We start from the raw sequence: 27047 nt of genomic DNA, 5'->3' as shown, positions 1-27047 counted from the left end.
AATAATAATAATAATAATAATAATAATAATAATAATAATAATAATAATAATAATCAGCACGTACATCAATCGATCAATTCTTTTTGAAATCTTCTATTCCAAATTAGACTGCATGATTTAAAACAATAATAAATGTAACAGATACAAGCTGGGCTGTGTCCGCTGAGTCCGTAGCATGAATAATAATAATAATCAGCACGTACAAAAGCTAGCCTGATTCCCAATTACCCTCGATTCAATATTTCTCCAGCTTGTACCATAGTCTACAATATCCATACATGCAGAACATATATATACTGCATGGTATCCCCTTTAATTACACTGATGATCGATCTTGCGTCGAGAATAATATTGAATTCTCTGATCGATCAGAAATATTTTGAATTTACAAAACGAAATTTTGAATCTAATTTCTCCAATATATATGTTTGTTTGTGAAACAAAAAACATAGAGAGAGAGAGAGAGAGAGAGAGAGAGAGAGAGAGAGAGAGAGAGAGAGAGAGAGAGGAGCATTTTAAAGTATATATTTTACAATATTTAGGATGTTTTCAAGAAATTAATTTAATTCCTTGAAATATTTTAATGCATTATTCTTTAGGTCTATTACATTTTAAGAACATGAGCTAGTGAATCTTACTTGACCCAAAAAAAAGGTCAGGTACCGAAAAATTCATGCATGCTGCATTCACCTAACAAAGAAATTAAACCTGCAGGGACCATATATATATATATATATATATATATATATATATATATATATAAATTGAAAAGGTCAAAATATTATTGGTTTTATTCAACATTGAACACGTTCATGACTATATCATTTGTATTCATATTCTTTTCCTATATTATATAGCTACATCATTTATATATGAGGAATTCTATACATTAGTCACTGTTCGCTCTCACACTTTACATGTATATTTTATTTTTTTAATTTTCTTTATAAGGTTTAGGGTGTGAGATAGTGAAAATATATATTTTTTTATATATATTCCGGGTAGAAAATATATATTGAATATAATAAATATTGAATATAATAAAATCCCGAGTAAAAGCACCGGGGAACATGAAACAGACAAGCCCACCGTAAAAATCTATGAAATCCCACCAAAAAACGCAAAACGACGAAACTTGAATCATAAACAAAGTGTTTAATTTTCTTGAAAAGTACTTATTGCACATAATACATGCAGATTGCATGTGAGGCCGCTTAGGATAATAGATCACCAAAATAATTAAACCAACATTTTTCCGTAGCAGTCTTCGATCATCGTGTTCTTTTATGAAATCTATGACCGAATTCTTACGTTACTTGGACTCGCTAATTGTTTTCCTCCTCATCCTCTCTGATCTTTCAGCAAATCGAACAGTACTACGAGCAATATTCCGTGATCTCACCGAAAAGCCGTTCGAATTCTGACGCAAATTGACGATCAAATCAACGAAAGCACTGAGTATGTACCTGTAAGATTTCTTCTCGTTTAGGTTTAGGTAACAAAACAAAAGCTCCTCCATGAAATTCCAATCAACCATTCCGTTGTTGTGGACAAAGGCTTCGACCATCTCTTGCATCGACCGTTGGAAATCCTCGTACGGACTCGAAGAATACGCTAGGACAGCAATGGAATCGTCGGGAAGCTTGATATCCTTTGCATGGTCACTAGCACTTGTCGTCGAGGAATCGTTTACTGTTGTAGTTGACGTGGAAGTCGAGCCTGCGTCCTCGGACGTGGCGGTCATGCTAGTTCGGGATTCCTCCATGAGCGAGCTCGACAAGCCGGGGTTGATGAAGAACCGGTGTGACCCACAAAGATCCGGTGGCGGGTCCATGAAACGAGGCGATCCAAACAAAACCCCACTAGGGTTTTCGCCTTCATGATCATGACTTTCTTTATCGGCCTTCTTTTCATCGTAATTTTGATCTTCATCGTCTTTTGTGCACAGAGACTTGAAATTCTCGAAGAGGAAGCGGTCGACATCGGACAACCTTGCTGCCTTGTTGTCGTTGTTGTCCAGCTTCTTTTCGACCAGCTGCTTGTCTTGGTTACGGCCTATGGCGAAGGAGAGAGTCTTGGTGGGGTGCTTGCAACTGGAGAGGATCCAATTTTTGGAAGATGAGAAGGAATTATTAATGGTGAATTGGAGGGGTGGGGAGGGTTTTTTGATCTTGTTGAGGTAATCTTGGAGAGATTTTTGAAGCTTCTTGGGCATTTTTGGCTCTTGGATTATTACAATGATCAGTTGTAGTACTGAAAAAGATTGGAAGCGGGTCATTTATATATAATTAAGTTGGCAATTAATTAAGGAAGAATAATAAAATATAATATTACAAATTAAGTAGGTAACCTGCCTCTTAATGAGATCATATTAACTCTTCAAGAGTTTAACAAACATTAAAGTCGAGTTTTAATAAGTTTAATGCTCAAATATTAACGCTAAATTCACTACAAGAAAAATGATAATTTGTGACGGATTATATTCGACGAGAAAAATTATTTATGATTAAAATAGATTTATTTTAATAAAAAATAATTCACCACAACTAAACAGTTTTCTAATAATGAAAATTGTAATAGCATGAATTAAAATCACTCGTATAAACATTTTTTAACAAGTAAATTGTTTTGTTTGACTTTTTAAAGCAGCATGCAAGAGATCATGATCGTGCGCCGTTTATTCTCAATAATTTGCAAGCCCAAGCGTATCAAACCTAATTTAGATGATAATCTAAGTTTGACTATTCTTTAGAGTTGAGAAAAGTTGGTACCACTAGGTAGCTAGCTAGCTATAATTAGCTTAAGCCAGCACAAGCCATATGCAAGCCACCATTAATTAATAATCCTTATAATTCATTGATTTCCAATATTAATTACCATGTAGATATATTTTTTACATTCAATATTGTTAATTATATATATATATATTGTTGTAATATTTTCTGATTAGGATATTTTAGAGTTTCTATTCGAGTCCGGATCATCTTTCCTGATTTGGATCTTATTATTATTATTTACCTGAGAAACCAATTAAGCGGTATAAATAATTAAGTGAAAAATAAAAGAAACTTAAGGAAACAGTATTTGTATATTTCGATTTTCTAATTTATAAATAGCAAACAAGAATTATATTGCCCTTTTGGCCGCCTAATAATTTATTATTTGAGCACCCACGTACAGAGCTTTTGACGAAGACATGATGATCATCTGACTCATCTTTTAGCATATATATTTATCTCAGGGCCCGGCCCCCACCTTCATGACTTTTTTTTTCATGTGCCCTACCAGTAGATCTGTCATTAATCTCGTTGCATGATTTGGTCTCGCCACAACGTACGCGCGCGGATGCCTAGCTATTTGTGATTTAGAAAATTATAAACTTTTATTGGAAAATGCTAGTGTTATATAAATTTTGAATAGGACTCATGCATTAACGAAAAACTTAGTTATAAATAAGCAATGATATATATAATTATAGAATGCGTGTACTCTTTTTTAAAAAATATAAAATAAATATAAAATTTAAATAAAAAATAATTTTTTAATAAAAGATCTAACTCTTTTTTAAAAATAATACGGTGTTTGTACAATCCATCTAACATTAATATATATATATATATATATTTATATTTGATAAAGCATGCACGCTGATGGTGCTATACATGAGGCCGGATAAGGTAGTAGTGACTAGGCCGTATGCATTGTGTCAGGAAATGATTAATACTTAATAGTTAGTTTTGAAATGTGATGCTTAGTTTATTTGGTTCTTATTATATATAAGATGATATGAGTTGCCAGGTTTGCATTTTATAATTGTTATTGAGACTTGTTTAAGAGGGTTAGTTCACCATATTGCTGGATTGAGATACTTGTTTCCTAGCTAGTTCCTACCCAAAAACAAATCATGTATTGCCACTAGCAGCTTGTTTCTTGGTTTTTGCTCAAAACTAATAAATTCTTTTTCTTTTTTTATAACCTTGTAGATTCTTCATTTAATAAAATTTTTGTGACCATTGGGTCTCTCTCTAACCAATTGATATGAATTCGTGCAAGTTTAAACCTCTTAAAATCAAACGGGGCTTTGAACTTTGAATTCCGCTGGATATTCTTTGGGTAATTTGCTGGAGCTTATGCAATTATTTCGTAGTAGTTCAAACTCAAAGCAGTTTGAAATCAATAAGGCTTTTTTAGATTATAAGCGGGGCATCGTACTTTAATGTTAGAAGTGCACAATGCACAGGTCCCACTTGTACTCAGTAAAAGGCTGCAAATGAACTTAATCTTGGTAATGTAATGTCAAGGGAACGATCGTGCTGGATTTTAACTTCCATGCGAAACGGCATCATTAGATGTGAGAATTGAAAATACGAAGCTAACCTTTCTTGTAGAAAAATGATGGGCAAATAAAGGGTATATGCTATGTATACCACATCATCTCAGTACTCTTATCACATGCACTAATATCAAATTGTCTATCAATTATTACATCATTTTGATTTTGTAAATAGAGTTATTCTATTTGCAAGTCAATATTTTGAACACACCATTCACATTTGCTTTACTAGGTGTGTTATTCACACCAAGTACTTATAAATAGAATTTTCCATCAATTTAAAAGTTGATTAATGTCATGTTATCACATTGGAGTGAGGATATAGTATATAATATATAGAGAAAATATATTTACAATCGTGAAGTATGTAATTGTCGCGTAATCAATTTGAAAAAAATGAATAAAATATTGATCCACATGAAAAAAAATTAATTTTTTAATAGTGGACTCCACTGTTTTTTAAAGCGATTACGCGAAGTTTATGCACTTCACGATTGTATATAGAATTATTTTAACATATATAACATTATTTATTTATTTAAATTGATCGATCAATTGGCGTGTAGATACGATAAATTCTTCACCTCTCATCGTTGTTTTTATATTCCCCTTTTTTGTGGCATACTTTGAAAGCATTTGGAAAACTAGCGTTCTGCCATAGCTGTGGCAAGGCTTTCTATATATCACCAATGGAAATCACTCTCAAAATTGTTGAAATGCAAAAATTTGAACTTCAAAATTTTTTTTCTGAGAAGATCATAGCTTTCGTCTTGTCTTGTAAAAAGGAAGATACAAAAATATGGATAAAAAACATGAACATTCACAGCCGAAACAGTTTAAAAAAACAAAAGAAAATTCCTCTCCTGAGTTCCTGACTAGAACTCTTCCTTGATTGCAACAATCTGCCAAGTGTTGCCGTATCTTCGTATATCTTCGTTTCTTTCCATTGTGCTAATAGAACCCCTTTTGTAACTCATGGCTGAGCCTTCCACAAAGACGATATATGGACCACAGCTTCTCCAACAGAGAGATAGAGTCCATTCAACTTGAAGGACTGCAAGATTCCTGAATGATCTAGCTTTTCCGTCACAGATCCAACAGGATTTGCCAACACAAGCTACATAACAAGCAGTAAACGAATGAGAACCATTTATAGCTAACCAAAATGTTTTCCTGAATCAGAATTTTCTGTCATTGCTACCATAACTATTTTTTACCTGAAGTGATCTTTTCTCCAGCATCTTTCTGATTTCACATATTGTGTCGATACCACTTGTATCTATGGCTGTCACAGCTGAGAAATATAATAAAATCTTAAGCCAAATGTGCAAGAAAACTGACAAGAATAATGGTTTTCACAGGCTTGAATTCAAGTTTGTGTGAGCAAACCATTACATACTCAAGTTTGGATAACTGAAGTACCTGTCATGTCTAGAATTAAGCATTTCAATGTACTCCCATTATTTGCTTTTATCCAGTCTTCCTCCTCTCGAACCCATCTTAGTATCCTGTGACAAGAAACTCACTCAGCAAGAGATCCACAAGTTAAAGGAAATGCTTAGTGTATCCCTTCTATTGCCAAAAACGATGTTGTACCAAAGATAACTTGATTATGCATGCATAGTAGGAACCTCACAATCCTGAGATTGTGCAAAATTGAGCTGACCTTTCTTGCAGGTAGGTGGAGTTTGCGAAGTAGATGGGAGACTCAACAGCTAGAATGAGAAACGAGGGAACCCTTGAAGCATCTCTGTACCGGATGAGATTTTGGTATATTTGAGTACCACGGATATTCCCTAAAACCATGGTGTTTGGCCTGGTGACATGCAAGAGAATCTTGAAAACCGAAACTCCAACCTGAATTTTGCAGACACGGCCTTATTGTTATTATTCATCATTTCACTTATTTGGTTTCTAATACACTGCCGTAATTAATCAGGGATTACAAGAGAGTGAAAGTTCTTAAGGCAGTAGTGAAAAGCTTACCGCAATGGCAAGACCTGTTGGCACTGAAATGAAAAGAACACCAAGAAAGGAGCACAAACAAGCCACGAAATCAAGTTTGTCGACTTTCCACAACTTGTATGCAGCCTGATAATCGATCAGCCCAATCACAGCTGTTATGATGATGGCCGCCAAGATGACAGTGGGAGTGTAATAAAATAGTGGCATGAGAAACAGCAGAGTCACAAGCACAGCTGAAGCCATGACTATATTCGACACTGCTGTTTGAGCTCCAGCGTTATAGTTTACAGCAGATCGAGAAAACGATCCTGAAATATCAATTAAAAACATATGTATACGTTCTTAGAAACTCTTGTGATTACCACATGGCAGCACTAGTTGGAAAGGGCCATATGAGAAGGGTCAAGGTTTTCTTTAGTACCTGTAGTAACATAACATGAGGAGCATGAACCAGCCATGTTCATAAGGCCAATAGCCATCATTTCTTTGTTTCCATCTACTTGGTAATTTTTCAGAGCAGCAAACGTCCTCCCCACAGCGATTCCTTCCTGTCAAGAAAGAAAAAGAAAATAATTTTGAAACATTATGACACAACTATAACTGTTTTAGTAGTAAATGGTAGTTTTCCACAACTTACAGTGAGAGATAAGATCCCAGTTATGATGCCAGTTTTGATAGCAACGGCTAGATGGGGGCCACTAAAGCATAGCATGTTTAGTGAAGGAGGATTAAGGCCCTTTGGCAAGCGGCCAATCTGTTAAAAAACGAAAGAAAGAGAAAGATCAATAAAATAGTAGAAAAAGAACTTCCAAAACCTGCCTGTCAAGTTTATGCAGAAGCACTAATGCTAATACTAGTAGAAACTAACACTTACAATTGGAATTTCCTGAGTCTTGGACTTGAGGAGGAAAACTAGTAGGGTCGAGAGAACAACCGAAGTTAATGGTGCTGCTGCTGAGACCCAAAAAAGCTTTGGTTTCCTAATGCTCTGTGTTGATTAATTAAAAAAAAAAAAGTTATGATCTTGGAAAACAGAATAAATTGATAGATTATATAATAGTAGATATTGTTTTTTGGGCAAAGACAAAACACTTACGATATGCCTTGTTGTCAACAGAAAGAGGAGGAAACCAGAACCCATTACAATGGTTTGCCAAGACCACTGCACATAAATTGCACTAGTGTTACTGAAAATTGGAATAAGAATAATATCAGCAGAATACATATGCTTCTTTTGTATCATTCTGGTTTCAGTAAATATTTTTTCTTTCAATTAAAAAAATAATAATTCTTTTGATATTTTCGACAATTTTACTGCAAAAGCTTGTCACAAAGAAACAAACTTTACCAAACTTTCATCGAATGGAATTGCTGCATGATTGAAAAGTATGTGTAATGATTCTCAACAGAGAAAGTTGTCACCGGGTCCTCCTAGTAATTATTTCTCTGGTCAGGTTGCTTGGATTTATATATTAAAAACTCTTTGCTTTACAGAAGCAATTTCCATATGGTACCAACACGAACCTTGTTTTTTCCTCCTTTTGAAATCACAATTTGTTCTAAAAGCTTAAACTGATGAGAATAAGTAGATTTTATTATTTATTTTATCTAAACTTTTCCCTCACTTATGGGCCAGACTTCCCCTTAATGAGTAGGCCCAACAAGTGGAATATTTAATTAAATGGGTAGTAGAACATTTGCTCTGATACTATGTAAAATCACCACTTGTCCTAAAAGCTTAAGCTGATGAAAATATATAGATTTTATTATTTATTTTATATCTTAACACCCCTACAAAAAAAAAGAAAAAATAAAAAAATAAAACTTTACTACATGAGTTTCTATTCTTCAATTTCCAGCACTTAGTGCCACTTTAGTTTGGTTAAATTCAGTTGGTCTTGGTGATGTGTCCTACCTCATCTGTCTGCTTCAAAACAGAGGATATGACAGGAACAATCCCCATTTTGCTAGTGAAATGGACAATTCCGAGCAATGCTTTCAGCTGTTGCAATGACACAATGACTGCTGCACCAGCCATAAACCCAACCAGAGTTGCCTTTGAGAGAAAATCAATTATAAAACCTAACCTGTAATAAGTCACCACAAGTCAAAATCAACTAAAGAATCAGCTACAGAGAAAATCTTCTCTTCCAACTCCACTGTGAATATAAAAATAAAAGCCAATTTTGAAAAGAAGAAGAGGAGTCATTGAATTTTGGTCCGAGTCTTACATTATTTGACACGGTTGCTATCATCTTCACTCAGAAAAGACAAAATAAAAGAGCTTAGGATGTGCAGAATTTGATACCTTAATAGACCTAGAGATGCCTGAAATACACCAGCAAAGAAGGTGGCAGTGAAGGCCAATTGAAGGTAAGTAATTGGATCTTCATTAGGAGAGATTTCTTCACTTAACATTGATCCCATGACCAAAGATGCTATTGAGACAGGGCCAACGCCAAGATGTCTGGAACTTCCAAGGATAGCGTATATCAGTGGGGGAACAAAGCTTGAATCTGCATGAAACCCAGTTAAGTTCTCATTAATTTACATGACTGACTAATTAATACATTTATATGGTAAATAAATGGGGTAGGTTTTGATACTGACATAGCCCGACTATAGGTGGCAAATTGGCAAGCTTTGCATAACTGATTCCCTGCAATAATAAAAACTAAATTAGATCACAAGAAAAGAAAAAAAGAAAAAACGTTCTTCTTACCAAAAGTACTGGATTATGGCGCAAATAAAATATGGTTTTGACACTCTAATCATGCCTGTGTCTTTTGAATCTTTAAAGATATTGATAAGCACCAAATGTCTAGACCAAAATAAGTTTCTTGGAGCTACTTATTGTAACATGTGCAATGTGTTAAATTCCAAAAAAAAAGGATCACCATATGGATGGATGGACAATAAAATTATAGCTTGAAGAGGTAAAGACAAAAATCATGTTCAAAGCTCAGATGATATACTTAAGTAGAAGATTAGTTACATCGATACAAACAAACAATTTTTGGAAACCCAGTTCATAGAATCATATGATCCAACTCAAATGGAATATATGCAGAACCCAACACAGAATGCTTTGTCCACCAGCTTCGATTCATTGAATGATAAACATCATCGACAACAACAACCAAGACACACACACACAGACATATATACACGGAGGGAGAGGGGGTTGTGGGGGAAAAGCTTCATTCTTTGTCTCACCTGCGGGATAGCCAGGCTAGCAATTGTCAGACCAGATATGACATCGGACCTCAGAAGACTAACATTGTACTCAGACCCCCACTGAAACACAGGGAAGAAAAACTGAAGAGCCAGGATGAATTTCCTGAACCATGTTTGATTCTTGAATCTGTAAAGTGGGTCGTCGGGGAAGAAAATCTCGGCGAGCCTGTGCTTGAGTTTCTGGAATGTGGTTTGCTCTGGTGGCAAGCAAACGTTGTGGATTTGCAAGGGTGGCATTGCCACCAACTCTGTATGTATTCTCAGAGTGGTTTCTGGACATGAAAGGTATTCCACTCTGTTAGAGTTGACACCCATTTCTCTGCAAATGAGCAGCACAGATGTTGAAGGAAGATCGAAAATGGTATTATAATTTGAAACTGTTGAACAAGACTACTCAGGAAGTGTTGAAAGAAAAGGAAGAAAATGGAGGCTTATATAGAAGTTAGAACCAGAGGTGAAGAGAGAGAGAGTAAAGGGAGTGTCTGTATGTATGCATGAGGACGTTACTTACCGAGCAGTTAGTCTGATTTGAACGACATATTTTTCTTTTACAAAAATGTTATATGTAGTTATTTTTGTGTATTTTGTTAATATGATTGGTTGTATTATTTTTTTAATATAAAATAATTGTTTTTGTTAATCATATTAATAAAATATATAAAAAATATTTAAAAGTAATTGAATATAACAGAATTAAGACATTATTTAAAAAAAAAAAAAAAAGAGAGGGGGAACAAAGGAACGAGGAGCGCCATTGGGATGATGCGTCATTACCAGTGCACAACACTATGGTGGGCGCCAAAGAACACTCTTTTGGATTCCGATTTTGCATCAGGGAGAAGAAAAAATTTAATTATAAGTGATTTTTTGTATTAATATACGTATTTATTCAATATTATTGGTCAAAAAATAAATTTTATTAAAAATAATCTTAATTTAAATTTAAAATATGAAGATAATAATATTAATATACAATTAATACGTAAACTTATTTATATATAGTAAAACTCGAGTGACGATTAGTCAAAAGAAAAATTGCTGTCCTAGCTCACACTTTTATTATTTCTATCCTAACTCTCTCCCTTCTCTCTAAAAACCACCTTCACAGATCCGGCTTGAGGGGGGGAGCTTCGGCTCCCTTCCCCTCCTCCATCCATTCTCTTCTATGTAGTTTTTGTTTTGTATTTTTGTATATTTATGCATTTCACAGTTGTATGTAGAATTATTTTAACATATATAACGTTATTTATTTATTTAAATTGATTGATCAATTGGCGTGTAGATACGATAAATTCTTCACCTCTCATCGTTGTTTTTATATTCCCCTTTTTTGTGGCATACTTTGAAAGGATTTGGAAAACTAGCGTTCTGCCATAGCTGTGGCAAGGGCTTTCTATATGTCACCAATGGAAATCACTCTCAAAATTGTTGAAATGCAAAAATTTGAACTTCAAAATTTTTTTTCTGAGAAGATCATAGCTTTCGTCTTGTCTTGTAAAAAGGAAGATACAAAAATATGGATAAAAAACATGAACATTCACAGCCGAAACCGTTTAAAAAAACAAAAGTAAATTCCTCTCCTGAGTTCCTACTAGAACCCTTCCTTGATTGCAACAATCTGCCAAGTGTTGCCGTATCTTCGTATATCTTCGTTTCTTTTCATTGTGCTATAGAACCCCTTTCGTAACTCATGGCTGAGCCTTCCACAAAGACGATATATGGACCACAGCTTCTCCAACAGAGAGATAGAGTCCATTCAACTTGAAGGACTGCAAGATTCCTGAATGATCTAGCTTTTCCGTCACAGATCCAACAGGATTTGCCAACACAAGCTACATAACAAGCAGTAAACGAATGAGAACCATTTATAGCTAACCAAAATGTTTTCCCGAATCAGAAGTTTCTGTCATTGCTACCATAACTATTTTTTACCTGAAGTGATCTTTTCTCCAGCATCTTTCTGATTTCACATATTGTGTCGATACCACTTGTATCTATGGCTGTCACAGCTGAGAAATATAATAAAATCTTAAGCCAAATGTGCAAGAAAACTGACAAGAATAATGGTTTTCACAGGCTTGAATTCAAGTTTGTGTGAGCAAACCATTACATACTCAAGTTTGGATAACTGAAGTACCTGTCATGTCTAGAATTAAGCATTTCAATGTACTCCCATTATTTGCTTTTATCCAGTCTTCCTCCTCTCGAACCCATCTTAGTATCCTGTGACAAGAAACTCACTCAGCAAGAGATCCACAAGTTAAAGGAAATGCTTAGTGTATCCCTTCTATTGCCAAAAACGATGTTGTACCAAAGATAACTTGATTATGCATGCATAGTAGGAACCTCACAATCCTGAGATTGTGCAACATTGAGCTGACCTTTCTTGCAGGTAGGTGGAGTTTGCGAAGTAGATGGGAGACTCAACAGCTAGAATGAGAAACGAGGGAACCCTTGAAGCATCTCTGTACCGGATGAGATTTTGGTATATTTGAGTACCACGGATATTCCCTAAAACCATGGTGTTTGGCCTGGTGACATGCAAGAGAATCTTGAAAACCGAAACTCCAACCTGAATTTTGCAGACACGGCCTTATTGTTATTATTCATTATTTCACTTATTTGGTTTCTAATACACTGCCGTAATTAATCAGGGATTACAAGAGAGTGAAAGTTCTTATGGCAGTAGTGAAAAGCTTACCGCAATGGCAAGACCTGTTGGCACTGAAATGAAAAGAACACCAAGAAAGGAGCACAAACAAGCCACGAAATCAAGTTTGTCGACTTTCCACAACTTGTATGCAGCCTGATAATCGATCAGCCCAATCACAGCTGTTATGATGATGGCCGCCAAGATGACAGTGGGAGTGTAATAAAATAGTGGCATGAGAAACAGCAGAGTCACAAGCACAGCTGAAGCCATGACTATATTCGACACTGCTGTTTGAGCTCCAGCGTTATAGTTTACAGCAGATCGAGAAAACGATCCTGAAATATCAATTAAAAACATATGTATACGTTCTTAGAAACTGTTGTGATTACCACATGGCAGCACTAGTTGGAAAGGGCCATATGAGAAGGGTCAAGGTTTTCTTTAGTACCTGAAGTAACATAACATGAGGAGCATGAACCAGCCATGTTCATAAGGCCAATAGCCATCATTTCTTTGTTTCCATCTACTTGGTAATTTTTCAGAGCAGCAAACGTCCTCCCCACAGCGATTCCTTCCTGTCAAGAAAGAAAAAGAAAATAATTTTGAAACATTATGACACAACTATATATAACTGTTTTAGTAGTAAATGGTAGTTTTCCACAACTTACAGTGAGAGATAAGATCCCAGTTATGATGCCAGTTTTGATAGCAACGGCTAGATGGGGGCCACTAAAGCATAGCATGTTTAGTGAAGGAGGATTAAGGCCCTTTGGCAAGCGGCCAATCTGTTAAAAAAACGAAAGAAAGAGAAAGATCAATAAAATAGTAGAAAAAGAACTTCCAAAACCTGCTTTTCAAGTTTATGCGGAAGCACTAATGCTAATACTAGTAGAAACTAACACTTACAATTGGAATTTCCTGAGTCTTGGACTTGAGGAGGAAAACTAGTAGGGTCGAGAGAACAACCGAAGTTAATGGTGCTGCTGCTGAGACCCAAAAAAGCTTTGGTTTCCTAATGCTCTGTGTTGATGAATTTAAAAAAAAAAAAAACTTATGATCTTGGAAAACAAAATATATTAATATAATAGTAGATATTGTTTTTTGGGCAAAGACAAAACGCTTACGATATGCCTTGTTGTCAACAGAAAGATGAGGAAACCAGAACCCAATACAATGGTTTGCCAAGACCACTGCACATCAATTGTACTAGTATTACTGACAATAATTGATGATGAAAATTGGAATAAGAATAATATCAGTAGAATACATATGCTTCTTTGTATCATTATGGTTTCAGTAAATATTTTTTCTTTCAATTAAAAAAATTATAGTTCTTTTAATATTTTCGACAATTTTACTGCAAAAGCTTGTCACAAAGAAACAAACTTTACCAAACTTTCATCGAATGGAATTGCTGTATAATTGAAAAGTATATGTAATGATTCTCAACAGAGAAAGTTGTCACCGGGTCCTTCTAGTAATTATTTCCCTGGTTAGGTTGCTTGGATTTATATATTAAAAAGGAAAAATATTGGGAGCAGTCACTATTGGGAGTAGCTACTTTTACACATCTTATGTGCCATCATCCAAACCACACATCTTTCAAATTTGAAATTACTATCAGCATGAGAGAGAGACGATAAGAGAGAGAGATCTGATGAGAGAGAGATAATGAGAGAGAGCCAAGATGAGAGAGAGAGAGTCGAGGAGAGAGAAAGAGCTAGCAAGAGAGAGAGAGAGAGAGAGGGGTAGTAGCCAAGGTCTAGTGTGTTTTGTACAAAAAAAAATATATATATATATATGGGACACGTAACATGTGCTACGGATCAGCCGTGAACAGTTGATCCGTAGCACAACTTTATTAAAAACTCTTTGCTTTACAAAAGCAATTTCCATATCGTACCTACATGAACCTTTTTTTTTTTTTTTTAAATTATTATTTATTCCAAAAGTTTAAGCTGATGGGAATAGGTAGATTTTATTATTTATTTTATATTTTAACCTTTCCTTCACTTGTGGGCCAGACTTCCCTCAATGAGTAGGTCTCAACAAGTGGAATATTTAATTAAATGGGATAGAGTGTAGTGTCAAGATTCGAACTCATAACCTCTGCTCTGATTCCATATGAAATCATCACTTGTCCCAAAAGCTTAAGCTAATGAGAAGAGATAGATTTTATTATTTATTTTATATCTTAACACCCCTATAAAAAAAACAAAAAAATAAATAAATAAAACTTTACTACATGAGTTTCTATTCTTCAATTTCCAGCACTTAGTGCCACTTTAGTTTGGTTAAATTCAGTTGGTCTTGGTGATGTGTCCTACCTCATCTGTCTGCTTCAAAATAGAGGATATGACAGGAACAATCCCCATTTTGCTAGTGAAATGGACAATTCTGAGCAATCCTTTCAGCTGTTGCAATGACACAATGACTGCTGCACCAGCCATAAACCCAACCAGAGTTGCCTTTGAGAGAAAATCAATTATAAAACCTAACCTGTAATAAGTCACCACAAGTCAAAATCTACTAAAGAATCAGCTACAGAGAAAATCTTCTCTTCCAACTCCACTGTGAATATAAAAATAAAAGCCAATTTTGAAAAGAAGAAGAGGAGTCATTGAATTTTGGTCCGAGTCTTACATTATTTGACACGGTTGCTATCATCTTGACTCAGAAAAGACAAAATAAAAGAGCTTAGGATGTGCAGAATTTGATACCTTAATAGACCTAGAGATGCCTGAAATACACCAGCAAAGAAGGTGGCAGTGAAGGCCAATTGAAGGTAAGTAATTGGATCTTCATTAGGAGAGATTTCTTCGCTTAGCATTGATCCCATGACCAAAGATGCTATTGAGACAGGGCCAACGCCAAGATGTCTGGAACTTCCAAGGATGGCGTATATCAGTGGGGGCACAAAGCTTGAATCTGCATGAAACCCAGTTAAGTTCTCATTAATTTACATGACTGACTAATTAATACATTTATATGGTAAGTAAATGGGGTAGGTTTTGATACTGACATAGCCCGACTATAGGTGGCAAATTGGCAAGCTTTGCATAACTGATTCCCTGCAATAATAAAAACTAAATTAGATCACAAGAAAAAAAAAAAAAAAAAACGTTCTTCTTACCAAAAGATATTGATAAGCACTCTAATCATGCCTGTGTCTTTTGAATTTTTAAAGATATTGATAAGCACCAAATGTCTCGACCAAAATAAGTTTCTTGGAGCTACTTATTGTAACATGTGCAATGTGTTAAATTCCAAAAAAAAAAAAGGATCACCATATGGATGGATGGACAATAAAATTATAGCTTGAAGAGGTAAAGACAAAAATCATGTTCGAAGCTCAGATGATATACTTAAGTAGAAGATTAGTTACATCGATACAAACAAACAAGTTTTGGAAACCCAGTTCATAGAATCATATGATCCAACTCAAATGGAATATATGCAGAACCCAACTCAGAATGCTTTGTCCACCAGCTTCGATTCATTGAATGATAAACATCATCGACAACAACAACCAAGACACACACACACAGACATATATACACGGAGGGAGAGGGGGTTGTGGGGGGAAAAGCTTCATTCTTTGTCTCACCTGCGGGATAGCCAGGCTAGCAATTGTCAGACCAGATATGACATCGGACCTCAGAAGACTAATATTGTACTCAGACCCCCACTGAAACACAGGGAAGAAAAACTGAAGAGCCAGGATGAATTTCCTGAACCATGTTTGATTCTTGAATCTGTAAAGTGGGTCGTCGGGGAAGAAAATCTCGGCAAGACTGTGCTTGAGTTTCCGGAAAGTGGTTTGCTCTGGTGGCAAGCAAACGTTGTGGATTTGCAAGGGTGGCATTACCACCAACTCTGCATGCATTCTCAGAGTGGTTTCTGGACATGCAAGGTGTTCCACTCTGTTAGAGTTGACACCCATTTCTCCGCAAACGAGGAGCACAGATGTTGAAGGAAGATCGAAAATGGAATTATAATTTGAAACTATTGAACAAGACTACTCAGGAAGTGTTGAAAGAAAAGGAAGAAAATGGAGGCTTATATATATGTTAGAACCAGACGTGGAGAGAGAGAGAGAAGGGAGTGTATGTATGCATGCATGGGGATGTTAGTTCCCGAGCAGTTAGTTGCTATTTGCTAGTGTCACGGTCAGATTGGTCACTTTAGTTTAATTTGAACGATGATTATATAATTTTCTTTTAAAAAATGTTATTTGCAGTTATTTTTATATATTTTTTAAATATGATTGGTTATAATATTTTTTTAATATAAAATAACTGTTTTATGAATCACATAATTATAATGTACAAAAAAATATTTAAAAATGATTGAATATAACCAAATTCTCTCTCTTCCTTTTATGAGATATTTTGGTAAAGAAAAAAGAAAAGAAAAAGAGGGGAGCATAGGATCGAGGGAGAGCCATTGGGATGCGGCGTCATTACCAGTGCACAAAACTATGGTGGGCCCAAAAGAACACTCTTTTGTATTCCGATTTGGCATTAGTGTAAATTATGTGATACTATTTACTATCGAAATAGATTTATTTTAATAAAAAATAATTATTTTTATAAAAAATAATTAACTACAATTAAACAAATTTTTTTATAATAAAAGTTGTAATAGCATGAATTAAAATCACTCGTATAAACATTTTTTAATTAGTAAATTGTTTTGTTTGACTTTTTAAAGCAGCATGCAAGAGATCATGATCGTGAGCCCTTTATTCTCAATAATTTGCAAGCCCAAGCGTACCAAACCTAATTTACATGATAATCTAACCTTGACTATTCTTTAGAGTTGAGAAAAGTTAGTACCCCTAGATAGCTAGCTGCTATAATTAGCTTAAGCCAGCACAAGCCATATGCAAGCCATCATTAATTAATAATCCTTATAATTCATTGATTTCCAATATTAATTACCATGTAGATATATTTTTTACATTCAATATTGTTAATTATATATATATATATTGTTGTAATATTTTCTGATTAGGATATTTTAGAGTTTCTATTCGAGTCCGGATCATCTTTCCTGATTTGGATCTTATTATTATTATTTACCTGAGAAACCAATTAAGCGGCATAAATAATTAAGTGAAAAATAAAAGAAACTTAAGGAAACAGTATTTGTATATTTCGATTTTCTAATTTATAAATAGCAAACAAGAATTATATTGCCCTTTTGGCCGCCTAATAATTTATTATTCAAAAAAACTATTTTTATCTGGGACGGAGTCACTCGGCGTATCCAGAATTTCAACTCAACATTAATTAAAGAGTGCATTTTCAAATGTACATTACTTCTGAAATGGAACTCCACCCTCACGAGACAATCTTCACCAGTTCAACTCACCTCCAAGATTGAACTTGCATCAAAACACTTATGGAAGATTGCTACGAACCCCAATCATCACCTCGCACGAAACACACCTCCAAACTTCTTAAGCTTACTACGAAGACGATTCCCCCATGAAATGGTAGTGTTTAGTCATTCATTTTGTCTTTTTACTCATTCGGCCATATATTCCAATTTTTTAGTGTGATCTTCTTTTCTTCTTAGTTTTTTTCCCACGACCCAAACAAAGAGTAGGAAAATTGAAGTTTTTAAATCAAGAATTTGGGTTTTCTTTCTTTTGATTGTGTAAATGAGAGAAGGGAAAAAATGGTGTATGCCTGCGGAAATGAGTTTGTAGTGTGTGAAGTTCGAACATTGAACATAAATTTGAATAAGAAATAAAAAAAAAATTGCATAAAATAGATAATGCTCATACCCACGGAATGAAAAGGGTGAAAAAAATTTCTGAGATGTAAGACAGGAATGAGTTTGGCGCGAGTTTTTGAAATTAATTTTTTTTTTATAATTTATTTATTAAAATAATAATATAAATGTGACGTGGCTAATCACACAATTCGCAAGCCTGTAGCATGATTGTTTATTATTTGAGAAGTAATGTTATATATAGTCGTAGAATACGTAAATATCGTACAGTAATTTTGAAAAAGAATGAAGTTCATTATTAAAAAATTAATTTTTATTATGTAAATTTTATATTTATTTATTTTTTTTAAAATAACTACACAATATTTATATATTCACCGTTACAAATTTCATTTCTCTTATTTAAGCGCCCACGTACAAAGCTTTTGACGAAGACATGATGATCATCTGACTCATCTTTTAGCATATATAAATATATATATATATATATTTATATATATAGAACATAACTCTCGAGGCCCGGCCCCCACCTTCATGACTTTTTTTTCATGTCCCCTACCGAGTAGATCTATCATTAATCTCGTTGCATGATTTGGTCCCGCCACAACGTACGCGCGCGGATGCCTAGCTATCTATGATTTAGAATATTATAAATTTTTATTGGAAAATGATAGTGTTATATAAATTTTGAATAGGACTCATACATTAATATAAAACTTATTTATAAATGAGAAATAATATTTATAATTATAAAATATTCAAGTATCGTATACTTATTTTAAAAAAATAAAAATAAATATAAGGTTTACATAAAAAAAATAACTTTTTAATAAAAAAATCTCACTTTTTTAAAAAAATAATACAATACTTGTATAATCCATAATCCATCTAGCATTACTATATATATATACACACTAGTAAGACTTTACATGCCTGAGGCACGTATACCCAGTTCAAAGTATTATTATATTTTATTAAAATAAAAATAAAGTACATATATATCTATATAAGTAGTTTTTGTTAACTCTATGGATGAAGATGACATGACGTTTTAAGAAGAGAACGAGTGTCTAAAAAATGAGTTTAAACTTGCGTTTAGATGTTTAATTAAATTGAATTGAGAGTTAAATGAGAGTCTAAAAAATAATCCCAAACGCACCTTAAGAATTCTAAATTTAGAGAATGAGCGTCCGAAAAATGAGATAAGAGTCTTAAATTTTTGTAAGCTTGATCAAAATATCGTTTTTATTTTTTTTTCTTCTAATAGTAACTAATCTGCCTCTTAAATGAAGTTATTGAACTAAAGTATCAAGTTGAAATATGTTGCAACGAAGCAGGATGATCTACTAATATTAAATAATAAAGAAATAAGAAATGTTACAAACGGAATAATAAAATTTAACTAAATTTTGACATAACAAAATATCTAACTAATTAGAACTAAATTTGAGAATGATCAAAATAATTTTGAATTGAGATAATAAAAAAATAAATGTGCATATATGATTAGGAAGCTGCGAGATAAATCTTTAAATGATTGACACTCTATTTTTAAGATTTTATGAAATTCGAGCATCTTGATGGAGTAATTGATTGAAATTATTTTTGTAAAAATTTATTTTTAACTTTATTTTCGCATAGAGCACGCATGCCCTGTTGAAAGTTTTTTACCTTTTTTTCTTATTAACAACCCATCTCTATAATTTACAAATTTTCACAAGTAGATATATTATTTTTTAATAAAAGTATTTGATCTGATTCACCTATATTTTTGAAATTACCATAAACATAAATTTGCCTAAAATCAGCCTCATATCGGCCTCTCTCGCCCAATGTATAAAAATATATATGTTAATCTTATATATATATATATCATATGAGCATTGCTATTTATAAGCCCATACACCACACAATATAATTTTTTTAAAATTTTTTTAAAGTTTTTTTTGTCTTATTATTCTTAAAATAATTGAATTATTCTACTCATAATTCATATACCACACATTTGATAAAATAATAAAATTAAAAAAATCATAAAAAAATGGTGTGTGGTGTATGAGGGTTAGGAATATAATTTTTCTATTTAGAAATACGAAAAATTACAGAACTAAAGGAAAGAATTCATGACAAAATGAAAGAAAAAAAAAAACACAGATATTCATTGTAAATGACAACGAAAAAAACTTTACAAGAAGATGAAAGAAAAAAATCACCGAAAAAATCAACACTGATTATATATCCATTCAATCTAGTAATATACATACTAATATATGAACTAAAGATTTGAAAATAAAATAATATATATAACTACCCTAATAATATATATGTTAAACAAATTTGATATAAATTTACAAAATATATTTCAATAAAAATTTGAAAAATGAGGTCAACTTTATAAAATCATACCACATTTCTCGCAACAAGTATTAAATTTAAGATGTGGGTGGTCTTGTGATTTATTGCCGGCCACTTTGGTGCATTATACATGCAGCTAGCACATTAACTTTGAAAGAAGAAATCACTCAGTACTCATGTGATCACGATAATTACTTTCTCTATTATGTAAGGAAAAAAAATATTATAAAAAAGAAAATGGAACATTTGGTGAAAGTGGTGCCTTTATTTTTTTGGCCAAGGTGGTAATGGGTTCTGTTGATCAATAATATATTAATTATAGGGATCGATCTAAGCCTTTATATATCTTTTGGTCCCGCATGCAGGTGTTTTGAGAGAGGCGCAAAAAAAAAAGTGCTGCATTTTTTTTATTCCCCCGTGAGCGTCAAAGGAGAAATGGAGCATTAGTTATATTCTAAAACATTTAACTTTTATTAAAGAATTGAATGGTGGGTTAAATAAAAAGCAATATTATAAAGATTTGTACATGTCTTAGGTATTCATCATGTCAAGGATACGTTACCAACATGATCCTAGGCTTGATCTATTGTCCTTAATTTTAAAAGATTTATTTGTACAGATCAATTGTTTCCATTTCTATTGTAATATGTCTTTATACCTTGATTTGTAATTATTCTAATTGACAATATATATAGAAGAAATATTCACCACAATTGAGGTGGTGACTTTGCTCAAACATTCACACATCATAATCGTCCAAACTCGGAATATTTTACATAAGCAGATCGGAAGACCCATTTTGTAGACGTAAACCCAGTAAGGTCTTCTTCATTTCTCGAATTTTCTTGAACCAAGCATGCCAAATACCGACCCACCTCCACTATCTCCTTTGCACCATTCTCCGCATATTACTCCATCCAGGTCTAACCCATGTGTTATTTGTGCTGACTCAGTGGACGAGTCCTTGCAGGTTACTGACTCTCTTGCAAGCCCCTCTTCACTGCCTCAGTAGCCTCGCCCCTCTCATATTGATTCTGATGTTACTCCTGCTCCGACTCCTCCATTGGGTTCTCATCCTATGCTCACATGAGTTAAAGCTGGTATTTTCAAGACTCGTCATCTGGCGAACCTCAGTGTTTTGCGATCATGTGGACTTCTCTCTGCTCTTCTTGCCTCTACTGAGCCTAAATGATTCAAGTCTGCTGCTAAGAATCCTGCATGGCTTGCAGCTATGGATGAAGAAGCTCAAGCTTTGCAAAATAATCGCACCTGGGTTCTGGTCCCTCGACCTGCCAACACCAATATTGTCGGTTCCAAATGGGTGTTCCGGACCAAATACCTGCCTGATGGATCTGTTGAGCGCCTCAAGGCTCGTCTTGTGGCCAAAGGCTATACTTAGGTACCTGGTCTTGATTACACTGACACTTTCAGTCCTATTATTAAGGCTATTACTGTTCGTGTTGTGCTCTCTCTTGCTGTCACCAACAGGTGGCCCCTCTACCAACTTGATGTGAAAAATGCATTTCTCAATGGCACTCTCACTGGAAATTTCTATATGGAACAACCCTCTGGGTACATTGATCCTCGGTATCTGAATCATGTATGTCAGTTGAAGAAAGCTCTCTATGGCCTCAAACAAGCACCTCGTGCCTGGTTTCAGCATTTCAATTCCTTTCTTCTCACTCTTGGGTTTTCCTACAGCCGTACATATACTTCTCTCTTTATTTTTCATCAGCAGTCTGATACTATCTATATGCTTTTGTATGTTGATGATATTATCATTACTGGCAACAACTCTTCTCTTCTTGACAGCTTCGCTCGCAAGCTCAATTCTGAGTTTGCCACCAAGGACTTGGGGTCTCTCAGCTACTTTCTTGGTCTGGAAACTACTTACACTACTGATGGTCTCTTCATCAGTCAGCTGAAATATACCCGGGATATTCTGACTCGAGCACAGTTACTTGATAGCAAGCATGTTCCCACTCCTATGGTCATCTCTCAGCATCTGACTGGTGATGGTCCTGCCTTTTCGGATCCCACTCTCTACAGATCTCTAGTCGGTGCCTTTCAGTACTTAACCATCACTCGCCCTGACATTGCTCATGCTGTTAACTATGTCAGTCAATTTTTGCATGCCCCTACTACAGATCACTTTCTTGCTATCAAGCGCATCTTATGATATGTCAAGGGCACACTTCACTTTGGTCTAACTTTTCTCCCTTCTGCTACCTCTGGTGCCCTCGTTGCTTACTCTGATGCTGATTGGGCTGGCTGTCCCGACACTCGCCATTCCACCTCTGGCTACTCTATTTATCTTGGTGATAATTTGGTTTCTTGGAGTGCTAAGAAGCAACCCACTGTTTCCTGTTCCAGTTGTGAGTTTGAGTATTGCGCTCTTGCAACCATGGCCGCTGAACTTCTTTGGCTCACCCATCTACTTCATGATCTCAAGGTTCCCATTTCACCGACGCATATTCTCTTATGTGACAACAAAAGTGCGATTTTCTTAATCTCCAATCCCGTTTCTCATAAACGGGCAAAACATGTTGAATTAGATTATCATTTTCTTCGAGAACTTGTTGTTGCTAGCGAACTTCACACCCAATTTGTGCCCTCTCATCTACAGGTTGACGACCTCTTCACCAAAAGTGTTTCTCGCCCTTTCTTCGAATTCTTTAGTACCAAGCTTCATGTTCGTTCAAATCCGACGCTCAGCTTGCGGGGGGGTGTCAAGTATACGTTACCAACGTGATCCTCGGCTTGATCTATTGTCCTTAATCTTAGGAGATTTATTTGTACAGATCAATTGTTTCCATTTCTATTGTAATATGTCTTTATACCTTGATTTGTAATTATTCTAATTGACAATATATATATAGAAGAAATACTCACCACAATTGAGGTGGTGACTTTGCTCAAACATTCACACATCAGAATCGTTCGAACTCGGAATATCTTACATAAGCAGATCGGAAGACCCATTTCGTAGACGTAAACCCAGTAAGGTCCTCTTCATATTTTGTGGTTCTTTCATGTGGTGGAGATCTTGGACGGAGGAGACGTGGTTTCCCGTACGTCTCTGTCGTTGCCTTTGAAGAAAAGGGTAAATTTATGAAATTTTTTTCCCAGTTTGTTTCCTGTGTTTGTGTTTTTTTTTCCTTTAAATGATCCTGGTTTGTTCTTTTGTAGGAGTTTTTTTTGGTTTCTCAGTTGCATGCCAAATTTGTTCTTTCTTGTGGGTTTTTTTTCATCCCCTTTGTTTTCTGTCGATGGGATCTGAATGTGAAGTGTAGTTTCAGATTTATTTCGCTATCCCATGTGAATTGAGGCGCTCTCTTTGGGTGGGGGTTTTATTTATCATGGATATTTTTGGGTTTCTTGATTGGATGTCAAATTTGTTTTTCTAGTGTGGCACAGGGGTAGTTGAACTTTCATGTGCCACTAGTTTCCAGGTTTTCATCGGCGTATTCATTTCTATGTATGAGGGAGGTAGCGCGTGGCCAGAGTCCGGGAGACTGAGGAGCGATTGGAGCGGAGAATCCGGTGGGCCTGCAAGTGCCAGTAGACGGCGCTGTTGGTTCCTCGTACTTATGCTTGTTGGCTGCAGTTTCACTGTCGGACGAGTACTGCACTTCGTCTGCCATTGTGAGTGCAAGAGAGATGAGAGAAATCCTAAGCCAAGGTGAGAGAATAGTAGACTATAGAACAAAAGTTAACGGAAATAAGAAAATTTAACGGAAAAAGAAGAAAAAACACTCTAACAATTAGATAGGTATTTATGTAATAGAGATAGATATTTGCATGGCCGGATAAGGCAGTTAGCGCAGCGTGCATGGCAATGGAAAACGAACACCGTGCGTAAATAATGATAATCATTTCATGTAAATGGTACTTGTACTATGAAACAACACAAAGTTGACTAACGAGCATGCATGCGTTCGTGCGGGCAATCTATTAATATACATTATGCAATTATATACGTGACAAAATTAAAGTAGCCCCCAATATTAATTAATGTCTCAATTTGTTTCGATTCTGACTTCGGGCGTTGAACATCTTTTGCTGTAGACAGTTTTGTGTTTTTACAGTAAGGAGTGGTTTGGATTTAGAGATAAATTGAGATGGGTTGTAAATAATAAAATAAAAGTTAAATTTTTTATTATATTTTGTGTGGAAATTTGAAAAAATTATTTTAAAAATTAAAAAATCTGAATTGTTTATTATATTTTGTGTAAAAATTTGATAAAGTTGTAATGATGAGTTGTGAATGAAGTGTGGAACCATTTTTAGTATATTAATAAGTAAAGCTTACACTTTCACATCAAGTCAGGATGGCCGAGTGGTCTAAGGCGCCAGACTCAAGTTCTGGTTCTCGTGAGAGAGCGTGGGTTCAAATCCCACTTCTGACAATTATTTTCTTCTTTTTTCACTTTTTAAATCTCTTAAACGGCATCGTCTGAAAGCGAACAACTTCAAAGGCAAAAGACTGCCACCCCCTTTTCCTATCAAGCGGCGTCGTCTAATAGAAAGCACAATATCCTATTCCAACAGAAATACCTGCCTGCCACTTTCAAAGGCACCAGAGAGATACAGAGAGAGACATGGCGACCAACCATGGCAGCGAAGAAAGAAGAAGAAGAATCTTAGAGAGAGGGTCGGATCGTATGGCTCTCATTACAGGCCAAATCAAAACTCTCCCAACATCGCCACCAGCACCATACCAATCAATAATATCATCATCATCAGACCCTCCTCATCAACACCATCATCATGGGGATGATGGTTCTAATCATCATCTTAGGGGTAGGAACAATTCGTCATTATAACACCTATCAAGCCGCTTCTTCTTTTTTTTTTTTGTTTTCTTGTTGTTTGAATTTCTTGATATTTTGAAATGCGTCTCATTTTGTTGCGAAATGTAGGGATATTACCGATATGAAGAATGTTAATGAGGACACTTTCAATTTTATGATTAGCAGTTGGATTACGTTTTAATCTGTACATGATTCTGGTTTCTCTGGTAGATTCTCTTCCGTTTGCGTCCTTGATATTGGTTTTTCTCACTCAATGGATCTCGTCTATATGAATAGTTCATAAACTTCGTACAAAATGCATGATTCCTTGCATACCCATGTTATGGCCATAGAGCTCCCACATTAGTACTCCGGACGAAATTGTGTATAGGAAAGTTATGATTCAGAGCAAAAAGAAAAGAAATTAAATCAGAAGAAGCATTTCTCGTGATTGAATTTACTACCATTATTTTAGTGTTAATGGAAAAAGAAACAACCAGAGAAGGTAATGGTGAATGACCTGATCTTGCACCATTATCAATTACTTCAAGGAGTGAAAAGCCTACATTTCTCGGTAACTAATCTCATAATTGATTTCACTGATTTTGCAGCAGATGCTGTGGTTAAGGATTATACCTCTGATGATACATTGCTGAATAAGGAGAGTACGGATGAAGATTCCAGTGGAAATAAGTTTGTCATAGGAAGCCAAGGAGAGCCTCAGTTGAACAAAGGCAGCACTGGTATAGAAGCTCAAGAAATTCAGACTACTTTGGATAATGGGGTCAAAACAATAGTTCAAAAGACCTCAACAGAGAGGGACCAGCAGCTTCCAAAACCACGAAGGCGTCAACCTAGACTTTTCACTTCCAAGAGAATACATTCCTGCATTGTAGCTTCTGAGAATACACGCGTCACTTGTTCTCTCATAATAGCATTCTTGGTTGTTTTTTCTTACGTTGACTACCCATTATTTGGAAGGAACATAGTGAATTCGAAGAGTGTTGTAGCCTCAAGGCCTCTTTACATACTCTTGCTGACTGATGTAACGATTGTGTTTGCAAGAGTGTACCTTGAGAAGAGAAGAGAATTTGATGAGGCAGAGGAAGAACGAGTGGCACTTCAAGAAGATGGACAGAACTGGGAAAAGGCAGAGAAGGTTTTGGAAAGAGGCCTGGTGGCGTATCAGGCTATCCGTGCCATTTTCATTGACTGCAGTGTTTATGCAGTCGTTGTCATCTGTGGCCTCTCTCTGCTGTAGATAAGGTTTTGGGCTCAATTTGGATTTCAGTTAGTTCGTCAGTTGACCTTAAGACTTTTAGCAATGTCTGTCTACCCACAACCTTATTTCCATTCTATTTATTCATTTTATTTATCCCTTGTGTGAATAAAAATCGTGTATCAAGGTTGCATCTCACAGCCCTTCAGTTTCTGACTGAAAACCAGAGAAATCGAAACAAAGAGCATGTGTTTTTCCTAAAAAATGGACGTATCCAAATCCACACATACAGTTTATCTATTCTCAGTTGTTTTTCCCTCTCAATTCTCATAGTTTATGGAGTATGTCTTCTTGTAGCCATGTATGGCATTGGGAGAACAACTTTTGTGCACAATGTGCATGAAAGTAGCTTGCCACTTTTTCTGAGGACAAACAAAGAGTACCAAATAAACATCATTAGGAGGAGAGATTCATAAGTGCAGTAGGTGGGAATATGCTGAAGCATGGTTTAGCTGGGGGACAGATACCCTACCATCTTTAAACTTCGCAGCACATGGTGATCAATTTGTTGATATATGGTACTATGGAGTTGGAATTCATTGAATGAATTGGGGTGAAAAGCTCTAGAACTACGAACCATTTATGTATAACAAACAAAAGCATGGTCGAAGGTAATTAGAAATTGTATTGGGTTTTTGCTGTAGATGCTTGTTCTCATTTTTTTTTTCAATATTGTAAATCTTACCTTAA

General features: G+C 35.1%; 4 protein-coding genes and 1 non-coding gene across 5 annotated transcripts; 2 read left to right on the top strand and 3 right to left on the bottom strand.

The window, feature by feature from the left end:
* Nucleotides 1–1164: 1164 nt before the first annotated feature.
* On the bottom strand, nt 1165–2215 carry LOC108984480 (transcription repressor OFP14). Its single transcript, XM_018956464.2, has one exon. It carries the CDS (start codon nt 2213–2215, stop codon nt 1313–1315), a length of 903 nt encoding a protein of 300 aa, XP_018812009.2. The 3' UTR covers nt 1165–1312.
* A 2792-nt stretch (nt 2216–5007) lies between these two features.
* Nucleotides 5008–9948, bottom strand: LOC118349031 (probable sulfate transporter 3.4). Its single transcript, XM_035692327.1, has 13 exons — nt 9515–9948; nt 8909–8957; nt 8607–8814; nt 8214–8385; nt 7395–7460; nt 7173–7286; nt 6936–7052; nt 6720–6846; nt 6320–6606; nt 6000–6190; nt 5756–5841; nt 5551–5627; nt 5008–5450 (listed from the first exon to the last, which is right to left on the bottom strand). The coding sequence occupies exons 1-13, from the start codon at nt 9848–9850 to the stop codon at nt 5307–5309; spliced, it is 1974 nt and encodes a 657-aa protein (XP_035548220.1). The 5' UTR covers nt 9851–9948; the 3' UTR covers nt 5008–5306.
* A 1035-nt stretch (nt 9949–10983) lies between these two features.
* LOC109015432 (probable sulfate transporter 3.4) lies at nt 10984–16131 on the bottom strand. The gene is made up of 13 exons (XM_035692326.1): nt 15796–16131; nt 15211–15259; nt 14909–15116; nt 14516–14687; nt 13313–13378; nt 13095–13208; nt 12857–12973; nt 12637–12763; nt 12237–12523; nt 11917–12107; nt 11673–11758; nt 11468–11544; nt 10984–11367 (listed from the first exon to the last, which is right to left on the bottom strand). The coding sequence occupies exons 1-13, from the start codon at nt 16129–16131 to the stop codon at nt 11224–11226; spliced, it is 1974 nt and encodes a 657-aa protein (XP_035548219.1). The 3' UTR covers nt 10984–11223.
* An 8479-nt stretch (nt 16132–24610) lies between these two features.
* On the top strand, nt 24611–24694 carry TRNAL-CAA. Its single transcript has one exon. It is a non-coding gene; the product is annotated as a tRNA-Leu (tRNA).
* Nucleotides 24695–24840: 146 nt separating this feature from the next.
* Nucleotides 24841–26597, top strand: LOC109015215. Its single transcript, XM_018997695.2, has 2 exons — nt 24841–25088; nt 25690–26597. The coding sequence occupies exons 1-2, from the start codon at nt 24887–24889 to the stop codon at nt 26337–26339; spliced, it is 852 nt and encodes a 283-aa protein (XP_018853240.1). The 5' UTR covers nt 24841–24886; the 3' UTR covers nt 26340–26597.
* The last annotated feature ends 450 nt before the right edge of the window (nt 26598–27047 follow it).

This window comes from Juglans regia, chromosome 7 (assembly GCF_001411555.2).
Source record: "Juglans regia cultivar Chandler chromosome 7, Walnut 2.0, whole genome shotgun sequence".
NCBI classification, from domain to species: domain Eukaryota; kingdom Viridiplantae; phylum Streptophyta; class Magnoliopsida; order Fagales; family Juglandaceae; genus Juglans; species Juglans regia.
Note: the sequence above shows the minus strand (reverse complement) of the source record. Positions and strands in the feature narration are given on the sequence as shown.

What these genes read in the sequence shown, in the direction of transcription:
- LOC108984480 (XM_018956464.2), bottom strand. Translation starts at nt 2,215, where the DNA reads ATGCCCAAGAAGCTTCAAAAATCTCTCCAAGATTACCTCAACAAGATC.
- LOC118349031 (XM_035692327.1), bottom strand. Translation starts at nt 9,850, where the DNA reads ATGGGTGTCAACTCTAACAGAGTGGAATACCTTTCATGTCCAGAAACC. An exon ending in CTGGGATCTTATCTCTCACT is followed by an intron (nt 6,847 to 6,935) that starts GTAAGTTGTGGA and finishes CTTTCTTGACAG; the next exon opens with GAAGGAATCGCTGTGGGGAG. An exon ending in CTCATGTTATGTTACTACAG is followed by an intron (nt 6,607 to 6,719) that starts GTACTAAAGAAA and finishes TTGATATTTCAG; the next exon opens with GATCGTTTTCTCGATCTGCT.
- LOC109015215 (XM_018997695.2), top strand. Translation starts at nt 24,887, where the DNA reads ATGGCGACCAACCATGGCAGCGAAGAAAGAAGAAGAAGAATCTTAGAG. An exon ending in TTCTAATCATCATCTTAGGG is followed by an intron (nt 25,089 to 25,689) that starts GTAGGAACAATT and finishes CTGATTTTGCAG; the next exon opens with CAGATGCTGTGGTTAAGGAT.
- LOC109015432 (XM_035692326.1), bottom strand. Translation starts at nt 16,131, where the DNA reads ATGGGTGTCAACTCTAACAGAGTGGAACACCTTGCATGTCCAGAAACC. An exon ending in AGACTCAGGAAATTCCAATT is followed by an intron (nt 12,974 to 13,094) that starts GTAAGTGTTAGT and finishes TTTTTTTAACAG; the next exon opens with ATTGGCCGCTTGCCAAAGGG. An exon ending in CAACAGGTCTTGCCATTGCG is followed by an intron (nt 12,108 to 12,236) that starts GTAAGCTTTTCA and finishes TGCAAAATTCAG; the next exon opens with GTTGGAGTTTCGGTTTTCAA.